This window comes from Neocloeon triangulifer, unplaced genomic scaffold (genome assembly GCF_031216515.1).
Source record: "Neocloeon triangulifer isolate White Clay Creek 2 clone unplaced genomic scaffold, ASM3121651v1 ptg000003l, whole genome shotgun sequence".
In the NCBI taxonomy this organism is placed as follows: domain Eukaryota; kingdom Metazoa; phylum Arthropoda; class Insecta; order Ephemeroptera; family Baetidae; genus Neocloeon; species Neocloeon triangulifer.
In genome coordinates, this window is record NW_026775546.1 from 6,043,933 (window position 1) to 6,057,873 (window position 13,941).

At 35.2% G+C, this 13,941-nt stretch overlaps 1 protein-coding gene across 1 annotated transcript; it reads left to right on the plus strand.

Moving 5' to 3' along the window:
- Window positions 1-1,601: 1,601 nt before the first annotated feature.
- LOC132192974 (ras-related protein Rab-30-like) lies at window positions 1,602-2,676 on the plus strand. Its single transcript, XM_059613236.1, has 5 exons — window positions 1,602-1,750; window positions 1,803-1,901; window positions 1,955-2,144; window positions 2,251-2,405; window positions 2,458-2,676. Exons 1-5 carry the CDS (start codon window positions 1,649-1,651, stop codon window positions 2,545-2,547), a joined length of 636 nt encoding a protein of 211 aa, XP_059469219.1. The 5' UTR covers window positions 1,602-1,648; the 3' UTR covers window positions 2,548-2,676.
- The last annotated feature ends 11,265 nt before the right edge of the window (window positions 2,677-13,941 follow it).

Consider the following 13,941-nt stretch of genomic DNA (forward strand, 5'->3'; position numbering starts at 1 on the left):
TTGTTGAAACGTTATAAAATTTGTAATTTTTTTTATTTATATATTTTTTAATAAATTATTAACCTTTTAACATTCCCAGCAGGTATTCCTTTTTCAACTCAAATTCTCAATTCAACTGTAACAAAAGTGAACAAGTGAACAAAAAGTGAGATTTTTCCTTTAATTTCTTTTATTCAGTATAAAATCAAAAAGCGGACAAATAGGACGCGGTAGAAGAAGCCTGATGATGAGCCTCGGCGGTCCGAGACGAAGGAAAATTCATTTCACCGCGGCTGGCTGGGCACTTTTTTGTGCTGCTCTCTCCGGGCGCATTGTTTCGCGTCAGCTTTTCTTATATTCTTCACGGAGAGAGAAGAGACGCGCAGGTGATGTGTTCGTTCATCCTTCGGTTAGACTCTATTAACACCTCGCGGCCCACAAAGGATGAAAAATTCCACTTCCATCTGCGTCCGTTCGTTCCGCTCCACCGTCCGAGCAAGAGTTTTTCGCTCCTTTTTGTGAGCCGGACCAAAAAGCTGGTGTCACGCGGCTGACAAGGAAATTCTCACTTGCCTCCCGAAACTTTTTCTGCACCGTGAGCCGACTTGGCAAAAAGCATTAGATTCCGTATACATTTTGTCGCGCTAGGCAGCAACAGGACGGGAAGAGGCGCCAAATAAATAAAACTTATTTACACTGAAAAGTTGTGCGCCGTCAATCTTGTTGCTCAACATCTGCCCTCACTTTTCGAGACTTGGACCATGGGCTGACTTACGATGAGGAGAGAATAAAGATTATAGTATATTTTTGCAAATATTTAAATATTTCGTTACAAGTGGCATTAAAGGGGGATATTTGTTTTCCTTGTGAAAAAATTTGTATATTAATTTTATATTTTATATAATTTTAATATCAATGAAAAAAGCGCGCAACTAATCTTGGAATCGGTGCATTGTTTGATTTTTGCTGATTGTTATACTCTGGAGTCAAATACTGACCATTTACGTGGTTAAAATCGGGGGAAAAAAGGTCAAGCAAGCCCCTCATATCTTTTCGCCATAATTTTCACCGCATGTTTCTTGCAGACTGATTGTGAGCAATTTTGATCAAATTTAATCGGGCTCAGTACATCCTACTTAAGGACTTCTTATTAACCCGGTCAAACCAAATGTGGTTAAAATTTCAATTTTTGCCAAAATACTTTCAAATATAAATTTTTGATTTTTGAAAATAAGATTTGAGGATATTTATTTACTTTATTTATTCCCTCATTTCTATATCTATAGTTGTTTTATTGCTGTCTTGATCATGATTTATATAATATTTATTTTTGATTTGTACCTTTGTTTTTAATTAAATTGGTCATTGCCACAATTGACCTTTGACCGTTCGGTAGGCACTAACAATTTTTTAGTATGTAACCTCGCAATAAATACAAAAATATTTTTGTCAAATAAAATTGGACAAGCAATCAACAACAATAATAAATAATAATAACATCCATATCGTCTGTTTGTAAACTAGACTTTGTCCTCTCAATTAGTGTTTCTCACATTGAATTCAAAACAAATGATATAAAAGAGAAATGCGCACCGAGAGTAGCAGTTGTTCAGCGACTTCAAACAAGATCAGATCAATTTTTCCCTCTTGTGATTTTTCTTCTGATAAAATGGAAACTTTTATTATGGACGAGTGGAAATTCATTTTCAAAGTCGCTATAATCGGTGATTCGGGTGTTGGCAAGTCGAGTTTGGTGCAGCGATTTACTCAGGTACGTGAGCCTCAAATTGAGTCTTAATTTTGAAACTTATTTATTAATAAAGGGGGAGGTCCTCCAGCTTGACCAGGCCCATTCTACAGAAAGTATAGATTTTTCGGATTTTTCAGTGAAAACTTTCCAAGTCGAAGACGAAACTGTCAAGGTTAAAAATAATTAAAAAATGTAATATGAAAATTATTAAAAATTTTAAAATAGCTGCATATTTGGGATAATGCAGGACAAGGGCGCTTGCATTCAATTTCTCCAAGCTTCTATTTGAACGCTGACGCTCTGATTTTGGTTTATGACGTCACAAGGCAGCCGACCTTTGATTATCTTCTTCACTGGATGACGGAAATGTATGATAAAGGATTTTACGATGAATTTAACATGCTGGTGCTGGTTGGTAAGAAACGCTTTCGCTTTTTTTTTTATAGATTTTTTGTTTTGTTTTACAAGTTAATTTTTCGAGAAAAAATGTTATGCCAGGAAATGCTCTTGTTTTCCCCCAGGCAACAAATGCGACAAAGTTGACAAAATAATTCCAACTTCGTACGGTGAGTTGGTTGCCAACTACAACAACATGTCGCATTTTTTGGAAATTTCTGCCAGAGATTCAGAAAATGTTGCTATGCTCTTCAATGACGTTGCCGCCATGTTGATTTGGGTTTGAAGTTTAAAACGATTAAACATTAATTTAGTACAAAATATTATTCTAGCAAAAACTCCGAATGAGCGAGCTGAGGAGGCGCGAGACGAAATCATTCATAGGGGTCGGACGTTTGAGAAAGTGGCTCTGCTGTTTCTGATTTGCAAAAAAATCAGGTTCTTCATTTGCAGAAATTTGTTAAATTATTCGTATTTTTATTTTTATTGAGCAATTATGTATTGATTTATAATGTGTATTTATATTAATATATTTATCTTTATATATATCTTTAAAAATATTTATGTTTACCTTAACACTAAAATGCACTTAAAGATATGGATTGTAAGATATATTTTAGGACTAATTTGAAGTTTCATGACTTATATCATGATAATTTTTTTACTGTTTGAGAATTTTTAGTCCCTTTTTATCATTATTATTGTTGTATATTATCCAAATGATACAAACAAATTACTTTATATAAATAATTAAATGATAGAGAAGTATTTAATTGTTAGAAAAGAGCGATACCACCATTAGCAAGAATTTAGCTACAAATTCCGAGATCAAAAACACCATCCGATGCACCATACGCTAAAATTTTTCACATTTTTCATTTCATATTTTTAATATTAAGTTTTATTTGCTGACCAAAATGCTAATAGTTCCTCCAAATTCAATTGAAACTTCAAGAAAATAGCGACTTATTTAGAATAAAATAGTCTTTCTAGAATTATTTTGTTTTCTCTTTTGGAAATACCTGATTTATAATCATTTAAAAAAAAAATATATGTTGAATCTTTTTTTTTTTAAAAAAATAATTATTATTATTTTTATTGATGTTGATGTATTCCAGTTGGGCACACTAAAAATGGATGTTATTTAAGACTTCCTTTGTCTGAAATTTGAGTCTTAATTAATTAAAAATCACTAATTTTCAAAATAAATAAGGTTCCTTTGTATATTCTCCGAACTTTTATAATCACCAAATTATGTGAAATTTTACCATGGAAAGGGAAGGAAAAACAATATTACTTGTTAAAAATTGCCGAGGATTCAGCACCTCCATTTATTTTTTTCAATCTTCGTATCTGAAATTGGCACACATCCTTCCAATATCAAAACAAAAACACTAAATTTCTCCGTGTGTTGTGCCAATAGCGCGAGGCAGAAAAGCAATTTCTCATATTAGCACCCGCGGGAAGAGTTTCCCGAGACAAATGTTCCCAATTGCACAAGTGGCGGGCGGCAGAACGTTTTATTATATTATTATTTTCTTTTTGCAGCCCCGTTTGTATATGTGAGGGCAGTGCAAACAAATGGAGTAGAGAAAGACGCTCGCCTCTGCAAACACAAGCTTATTGAGCTTCCTCCTTTCAAATCGCGTTCTTCGTTTTTCCCCGACGGACGGAGGAAAAACGATGCGAAATCGCTGCCAGCTATTGCAGGGCGTGCGGGGGCGGCGTTGGGCTGCAGCGGGGGTGCGAGGGGGCGCATATTTTCCAATTTATCGATGTATTCGCGGGCTCATTTATCACCATCACGGACAAGCAGCCTCGCCGAACCGCATCAGCTCCGAACCAGCACGGCTATCGTTCGTTCTCTCTCCGCTGCGTGTGATTGATTAAGCCTGTCTCGCCAAATACATAACCCGGGGATGTATTTACTTACCCCTTGCCTGTGTAAAGAGCCGAGGTGTGCTGCAGCCACTTTGATAGCAGCTTTGAAAAATTTCGCCAATGATTCACGCCGCACGTAAAATAATAATAAAAAAAATGAATTCAAAAATTTGCACAGGCATTTGAAAGGGTCGTGGATATTAATCGGCTGTAATTTTTCACCACCTGCGCTCCAGCGAGAGGGCCAAAATTAAATCTGAAAGACGGACGTAAACCCGGCGGGAGAGATGAAAATTGTCTAACGTGAGGAGCAACCAGGGGATGAAAATCGACTTGTGTTAGAAAATTTGAAGAAAATTCGGTTGAATGAAAATTTAGCGCCAGCAGAAGAAAAACTTGTGGAATAGATTTCTTCAGAATGTTTTCAGAATAATTCGATACTAATTTCCGGCTGCCTTAATTTGCTTTATTCATTAGTTCACAGAAAATATATATGTTTTTTTAATATGCTCTAACCGAGAAAGAGACAATAACGACTTTTTTTTATTATATTTTCAAATTTTCACAATAAGTTTCCTGATATTTTGAATTACTTTTAAACGTTTTTTTTTTTAATTTTTACGATTGGTACATTATAAAATAATAAGTCATTGAAAATAAAATAAACTCTTTGTCTCCCAAATAGCATGATAAGTTAGAGAAACATAGATTAAATGTACTTATATTTATTGTATACATATTAAAACGATAAAAAGACAATGACATAATAAATTCTTTATTCATATTTTGAATTCAAGTATTTTTTTCCTTTACAGAATAATTAAATCTTTTTGCTCTGCTGAAAAATTTATACTCCACCATCCGCTTTCATATCGTACCAGTGTCGGTTGAAATTCATATTAAATCGGTCGCGATTATCTGCAAAATCATATCTGCCGGGCCTGTCAAAAGCGGCCGTTTCACATTTTGCATATATTTTGTACTATTGTTATGGCAGCGCAAGCCGATGATATCGTTGACTGTCATGCGTCGCCCTCTGCAAATTCGTCCCATAATCGCGGATGAGCAATTAGGCCAATTAATCAAGCTGGTCAGCGTAGCATTTAAAACGTTGGATTTTCGCTGGTTTGTTTGTTTGTTTAAAATGCTTCGTATTATTACTTCACGTATGTGTTTGTTTTGGAATGTTGGGTGACGGATGAAGGGCTGCGCTGACGTAATTAAAAGCTGTTTGCATTGCGAATTGGTTTTGCGTGTTGCCATCAATAATCAAAATACGGCCGCGCCCACACGTTTTTGGTCATCGCTTGAGTGCAAAATCAAATTATGTTGTTAAATTCGATAAACTATGCCGCAGCTGGTGCTTACTCTTCCGGCTTTAACTCAAAATCTAATTAATTTCTGAGGTTTATTTAACATCATTAAAAATTCAAGCCATTTGGGATAACTGACGAAGCAAATTCGAAATTTTGGATACAGCTGATCTAGTTTTTAATCAAAAGAATATATTAAATATACATATTTAAAATTTCATTCCTTGGTAAAAATTTATAGACTCTAATTGATCAAGAGACACAAGAAATTGATTTATTTTATTGATATTTTTTAAATCATTTAAAAAGAAAAAAATATGAAAATCTTGGACTATGAAGCAAAATTAAAAAGAAGATTTAAAATAATTTATTTTTTATTTTTAACAGCTTGTTGTTGCCAGCAAAAAATTTGCTACAAATATTATATTCAGGAAAATGTGAATAATATATTATTAATAACTTAAATAGATAAAAAAATTTAGTTTAAATATCTTTATTGACATACCATTAGCCAATTACTGCCCACTTACATCATACACACATCAAAAAACCTTCAATTTAACACATGATTTTGGTCACAATTGTATTCACACAAACAGTCGCTATTGCAGATTGGGGTGATAATTCGTATTTATATTAATTTAATGATTGTTCTCAGAAAATTACACAATAAAAGGCTCCAACTGATGATTGAAATACATGAAAATATTTTGAATTTAATTATATATTGAAAAGGGGTGCCGATTGGAATAATTTTAATTATTGAGTAATATGTAATAAAACACAATTTGCAACTAATAAACTTTTAAACATTATCTTGAGCCTCGTAAATTTCTCATTTTCTTTTCAAATTCACGATACTAATTTGAAAATTTTAAAAGGATGTCTGGTGTTTGAACAAAGCTCCCTCTAATTATGCAGAGAGTAGGGTATGACACTTGCAAATTTTTCCCGTTCGCCGCTTTCCGATTAGCCGCGCGAGCAGCGGAATTTAATAGCTCTCGGCAGACAAATACTGGGAAAAGAGCACACAGCAGCGTTTCATGCTGATGATGTTTCGGTTTTGCGCAATTTCATATGCAGGCTCACGCGCTTTGTGCTGCTTTTTCACCAAATTATACAACCCGTTGGCCGGGCGATTCAGCGAGGAGGGGTTTCGACGCAGCTCGAAAGGATTTTCAACTCGCAGCAACTCCACAAAGCACAATTTGTCTAATGAGAATTGATTGCAGCGCCGTTAATTCCTCTCCTTGTGTGTGGAAAATCAGACTCGCATCGCTGTTTTCAAGGGACTTTGCAGCCGCGGCTTTCTTGGAAAGTGAAACACCACCTAATGTAATATACCTAATGCCTGCCAGGGGTACGCATAAAGCAAATTAATACAAACAATGCCGAGAGGCGCGCGGAAAAGCTCTTAAAACCAAATATCCGCGCACAAGTCAAATTTAGGACTTCGCGCACGAATATCTAAAATTATCAAACGAGGGAGCAAAATTCAGATTATTGAGGTTCAATTTTATGGTGTCAATTAAAAAAAATATAAATAAAAATTAAAAATCTTCACTGGCAAAAATGTCTCAATTTTACTTTTTCGGCTCAAATTTAAGTTAAAAAAGTCCCAAGAAAGCTGTATAAAAATTTAAAATTCTTTTTTTAAATTCAATAAAATTAAAGTAGAACAAAGATCTTTTAATTTCACATAAATACGATTTAAATTTATATTCAATATTAACCATTTAATCGATTTTCAAGAGAGAGAAAAACAATTAACTAAATAAGGTGATATATTTACTTTCATTTTACTGCAGTAAGCTTTTGGAATAATTTGAATTATATGCTGTTGATTGATAATTAATCAGTTTTGGCACGCATCTCGTCAGACACGCTTCTTCTCACGGGCGTTTAATCATTTTAAACCTGCGTTGCGGCATTTTCGAGGTGCCAAGTGCGAATTTCCCGAAACAATGCATAATTAATGACTTCAAACATGGTGGCCGCTTATTTGTTTCATGGGCTTTTGTGCCGCTTTTTCCAGCTGGGGAACGAAAAAATGATGGGGTGTGCGCGATGCGAGAGAGCGAGCGAGCGAGCGAGGCCCGGCCGAGTGCGATGACGTTGATGGAAAAGTGGAAAACTCATCGCTTTGGCTGCCGAGAGAGAGAGAGAAAGAGAGAGAGAGAGCCACATGGCAGTGTAATTAATTATGAGACGTGTTACTCTCTTTCTCTTGTGCTCAGTATGCGCGTCAAGACAAAAAAGAAGTGCTGCAACGCGCGATGATGGAGATGAAGAATTAAGAAGTGGTGCCGATTAAAAAACGTCAGCGGCCGCCCCCTGGCTGCCTGCGTTGCTCGCTGTAATTAATCACGGAAAATGGAGCGGAATTTTTTGCACCCCCATCTTCGAAATGAAAACTTTATTACTTATAAAATTCCAGAACACGTGCAGCTCCATTATCATTTTCGCACTTTTTGTTCCAAACTGACTGCAAAATCTGGCCGACCTCATGATTTAATATATCAATCATTATTTTTTTCTTCTCAAAATTCTTATTTCCCGATTTTATTTATGCTGTCAATAATTCCCTTTCAAGTTAAATTTATCGTCGGCTGTAGAAAAGTTAAAATTTACCATTTCTTTAATCGACGATTTTACAAAATAGTTTAATTTTTTTATGGCACTTATTGCTTTTGTTTGAGCGCTTTTTGTGAAACGACGGGGCACCTTTATAATAATGGTCGATGTGTGCTTTTGCCTCCGCAGTTTCCAGGAAATATATGAATTAAAAATTCACAATATCATTCATTATTCGCAAAATAATTGGTACTTCTGTGTTATTGGAAACAAAAATATATCATGTATGAGCTGCTATTTTTTTTCGTGGTGCTCATTTTCTAGGAAAAGCTTAAATTTAGTGAGAAAAAATTATGTTTTGATATATATGAAGAGCTAAATCGATATAATATGAAATAATGGAAGGGCATCTTATTTGTAAAATATTTTTAGTCTGCTTTTTTGTTACCGTTGAATTTTTTATGTTTTGGTAGTGTAATAATTGGATGGCAGATAATGGAATTAGCTTAGAATTTCCAAAATAATTGGCATTTTAAATTTCTACACAGATCTCAAAATCATTTACGCTTAAACAGTTTCAGTAATCTAGATATCATTTGAAGTGATTCTGAGGTGCTGGAACTAATCTAAAATATTTTCCTGGATAGGAAAAAAATGAAAATAAAAAAAAACGCAAAAAAACTTCAAAAACTTAGCTTATAATTTATAATTAATGCACAAATTTCATTAGTAATTTGTAAAATCTCGTGAGTGTGAACCACTTTTAGCTAAATTAAAATAATCATTGTACTAACAAATTTTCTTTGTAATATAAAAAAATAGTATAAATACCATCTTTGATTTTAGCAAGAATTTCTAAATTTATAAAATAAACATAAAAATTACAAACAAGCACTTTTAATAAAAATTTTTTGTTATTCAACTACTTTAATTCTTGCAAACTTTAGTCTCGGTTTTTATCTGTGTTTTCCGTGAAATTCCGCTTCTGATAAGTGATTTAATGGAAGGAAAAGTTTTTGAAAATTGGGTTTGGGGTTGGAAACACAATCAAGTTTTCTGATCACTGATAAATTAATTTGTGAGTAAGTTTGGATATTGCTGTTCTGATAAATGAAGTCTTATTAATTATCAGATTTTTAACTTTCAATATCTGAATTTCTGATTTATTATATAATTTCGCATTTTCAGAAAGCCCGTATGACTCTCTTTAATTGACGCCAGCTCGACCAAATCGTTGAATAAAAAGTGTTGGCGCACAAATCTCTCCTGCAACAATGGCCGTTGAGTTTTTCTGATCATTGTTCCGCCGCACACCACACACTTTCTCTCGCACCAACTGGCAACGTTTTCGCTTTCTACTGCCTCCCTTTGTGTATTCGCTCGGCTGATAAATAAACAGCGACCGCAATCAGTTGTGCTTTATTAGCGGCGTATAAAAGTTAGCGAGCGACGCGGCCATTAAATTAATTTACTCTAGCGAGGACGAACGAATCTGTGATGTCAGTGCACTTCTCTTTGGCCGAATTTTAATCCTCTTAAAAAGGTCCACGGTCCTTTTTGTCAACTCCGATTCCAGAGAGCTTGACTCCGAGGAACATTAAAGCGAGCCAAGAAAGCAGACAAGTGACTTGTGCGCGCCTCTTTTTGTTTTGTCATTCGTTTTTTACACAAGAGAGCTGGAGGAAGAAAGATCTTCAGACGGAGGCCGAAGCTTTTTGTGCATTTTGGTCATTAGCAGCAAAAACAATTGGCGACCCAATTCAATCACTTTCGCCTTTTAGAGCATTGATTACAAACATACATATTATCATAAATGTATAAGCGACTATTTATTAAAAATAAAAATATTTTTATTTAAATTTTGTTTACTGCATTGATAAATAATTTAAATCTTATAGTATTTAATTTTTTTTAATTTTATTATTTAATCGTTAATTATTTTAATTTAATTTCAATTGTTTGCTCATTTACTTCAATTGTTTTAATTTGTTTAATAAAAAAATTTGAAAATTTTATATAAAATACAAAACAGTATTTAAATTGTTTATTTACAGTTTTCAACAAAATTTAATCTAAGCGTCTTCTTCAGTTTAAATAACAGTGAATCCGTCATTATACTTGACTACTTGTAACATTTTTCCTTTACAAATATTTCTGTTAATTATTTGATTAGAGCATGAAAAAAACCACAATCATGAAAGCTGCTGTTTTGTTACTAAATATTATCTTTTATACTGTTGCGGCCAGATGCAGCTTTTTTGTCGCAAAAAGAGGATAAAAGCCGCGGCTTGTAATTTGTGCGCGGCCTTCGTATTATGTCATCAAAGAGCCATAAAGTCCCAAAAATTTCACTTGTCATCTCACTTAAGTGCCTTTATGCCGTCTCAGAATGACTGTCAGCACCATCATCGTCGATGTTAGTTCCGCTTACGGCAGAGAAATCATGCATGTCTCTTGCAAATCAAACATGTTGGTTCTTTTGAACGACCGTCACCGTCGGCAGTTCACTGCCACTTATGCAACCGGCTTGACCGAATCGTGCAGGTTGCCTAACAAGCTAGGCGTCTTCACTCATCAAACTATTTTAATCAACATTACAAGTGGGGGTGAGGATTTATAAATTACTTTTTAGATTTGTCAAAATATTACCCAAAGAATCACGCAAAGAATTTTTAGTATGTATACTTTTAACTATTTCATTTATCATTGAAAAAAAAAATTTTTTTTTGTTTTTGGTCTAATGTAGTACGCTTCATCTAAAAACGTTTGGCAACTTTCAATAAAAAAAATAACATTGCTTGCGTTGCTCCATATAATTTTTAGTATTACTTTTTCTTAATATTTTAATTTTTTTCTTTCAATATATAAATTGCCTCTTATGTAAGAATTGAATAAAGACAAAAAAAAAAAATTATCAATTTTACTTATATCTATACACCGATCGAGTTCAATGAAAAAAACAATTATACACAAATTGGCAAATCTGGTTCCAAGAAATTAATAACCAGCATTGTAATAAAAAATATGATGTTTCTTTCCTCTCCACTTCAATCCTCATAAGAAAAAAGCCGAGTCTCCTCCACAATTCCTCTAGTCCTTCTTCCTGTTGCTCTGAAAACGGTTTGCTAATTTGCTCGTTCTCCCTTGAGAACTCGAGCGAGAGCTTTTAATTAGAATTCACAGAGCCTTATTTGCACAACAACAAATCGAAATGGCGGAGCACGGTTTCCTCCCTCGCCGCGATTTCCACCTTTTCCTCAGTTAATCCGCTCCGACTCTTTTTTATCTCCCCGACAAGTCCGTCCCAGCAAACGCGATTAATTCACTCTGGCCGCTTTTATTGCTGCTGCTCCTTCAGAGTTGCGGGCCAGAGTGCTAAAAACGGGGTGTTAACGCCGCACATTTATTCTGCCCACATCTGCACGAGGAGCGAGGCAATAATTATATTTGCCCACCGCCTCCATTACTCGGGCGTGTATTTCATTATGGATGAGAGTTTCCCTCCCAAAAGCTGCTTTCGCCGCATCCATTTTGCACTCACACAAAAGGTGGTGCCAACAGGATTTGCTAAGGTGGCGCCCAGAACTCGCCAACAACAACAATTTGCTACAGCGCTTTGAGAAAGTTGAACGTGGAAGACAAGACGGAGTTTGTTTGTTTTCATTCCGTCCATTTGTGTGGAATATAAGGAAACAATGATAAAAGTCGTTCGGTGAAATGATTTGGGTCAAACGCCTCTCAACCAAGCCTGGAAACTTTTTGCTTATTTATAACCACTTGATAACCACTTGAAATAAATCAATTCGGAACCCAGAATGTTGAGGAAAAATAATGAAAAGTAACACACCGTGGTTTTTAAATTGAAAGTGCTGATTTTTCAACTTCCTGAATTAGCGTAATCATGAAAATGTTAGCAGCAGGTTTGAATTTTTTTAACGTTCACTTATCAATTTGAAAGCATATTCAAACTTATTTGCAATTAACCTATCTTTTTAAAAGGCAGTTTAAAATTTCAGTTTAAAAACCAGGATTTCTTGAAATTAATATCGTAATACAAATTTCGCCTTTAACTGCAATAGCAACCTATTTTTGCTATAGTATATTTGGATTCTAATAATTTGGATCATCAATTTTAATTCGTGCTTTACCAATCGGCGAGGAAAACAATCTGCATAACAAGTAGTATCAATTCTACGAACACTAATGGCGTATGAGCGGCGCAGTTCCTCATCTTGTGTCGACCGAGCAGAAAGCATTATCGCTGCTAAAACTTTGCCCGGCGCGCGCGTCTCGTTGGTACAAAGTCAATAAAGTGTCTGAAAATAAAGTGAATTCGCGTACATAAAAGCGAGAGCGAGCGGAGCTTAAAAAGCAAAGTGCCTTTTCAGGAGCCATCAAAATAAAATCGGGGCGGCGAAGAAATGAGAGCAGCGTAATCTCGTCGTCATTTGGAGAGTTGACGACATTTTCTCCAAATGTGTATCTGAATGACTATCCGAGCCCGCAAGAAGAAAGAGGGCGAAAGTTATTTCATCTGTTAAATTTATCCTTCTTCGGCAGGAATGACAGGCTGAAAAAAAAGGATGAACCCTCTTGGTGGAGACTGATTAAAATTTTATTTGATCGAGGAGAGGGAAGTTAACGTTTGGTTTCACTCCGGAAAAAAGTCTTTAATTTTCATTTTCCTTAAGAACGATGTTTCAAACTCATTAATATCCGACTTTTTTCCTCTTCTGAACTTCATAGCAAGTTATTAATTTGAATTTAACGCATTCTTAATCTTTCAAAAGAACCAATTTTAACATATAAGTTAGTATTCCAAAGTTCTCCAAGTTTGAATCGGATTTTCAATATTTATAATTGCAATCTCAAAATTCAGAAGGTTTCAATCAAATCTTGGTATTTATTCAGACATTTTTATTGTGATGGAGACGATTTTTTGTTCACCTTTGTCATTTGCCACAAAAATATGTTTGATGACGGTGTCTCGCGTGGCGGCCCACGCAGTTTTTAGCCTCGGCACTCTAGGGGCGCAATGAATAATCGGTGCCAGCCAGGGTGGTGCGCGCGAGCACCGCCCGGCCCAAGAAGTGACAGCTTTGTCACATTAGACCACTTCCATCCATCAAAGTGCCTGCAGCGAAAGGGCCGCCCAGCCCAACATAATTCATCGCCAGCAGCCACTTCCTCCGCTTCCTCTTTTGTGTTTACGTCAAGTTATTCATTTCAAACTTTGCCAACGCGAGCCGCGCGCGCGTGATGGTAAATCAATAATTTCGCCCGCCGTTAGTACCTCCGCACTGTCCCGGCGAATTTATGCCGCCGACTCTCTCTCTTATCGTGCGGTCGGCCAAGATTTATGGCGTGCGAAACACCGCGGCACACATCAACGGTCGCGCACAGATTTATCTTCAAAATCCGACGATGTGTCGGACCCACGCACCAAATTTCTGAAATTTTATTTTCTAGCTTTATCTGCGATTCCTTTCCGGTAGACCGCGCAAATAGAATAATCTCTTTAATCCTTTTGCTTCAACACAAATTTGAAATTTTTATCCCCAGCCTTGAACGCAGCCTAATTCCTTGATGACGATAAAATATCCTAATTAAGTGACAAAAGTGATATTTCTTCCCTCAAGTGGCTTTCAAATTCTTCCGTAATGCAACAAAAAAGTCTTAAAAATATATATAGGATCATAAAATTGGACAAGTAACAATTATATAAAGGCAAGACTGCGAAGAGCGATATATGCGTCTCTTTTAATTAAGGCTAAGTAAGGAATACTTGGCGTTGAATTTCATATTTCATTTCAAGTTTTATTAAAAAGAAAATAATAATAAAATAGCAATGTTATCAATAAAAGAGTAGAATATGAAAAATCGTGGCTAGAATTTGTTTGATTTATTACTTTGTAATGTAATTTTTATGACACACATACGTACTTGCATCTAACTAGAAAACATTTGGATTTTTCAGTAAAGAAAACTAGTTTGATTTTTACATGTATCTCTTTCATCTCCTCTTTTATTATTCAATTTCAATCAAGA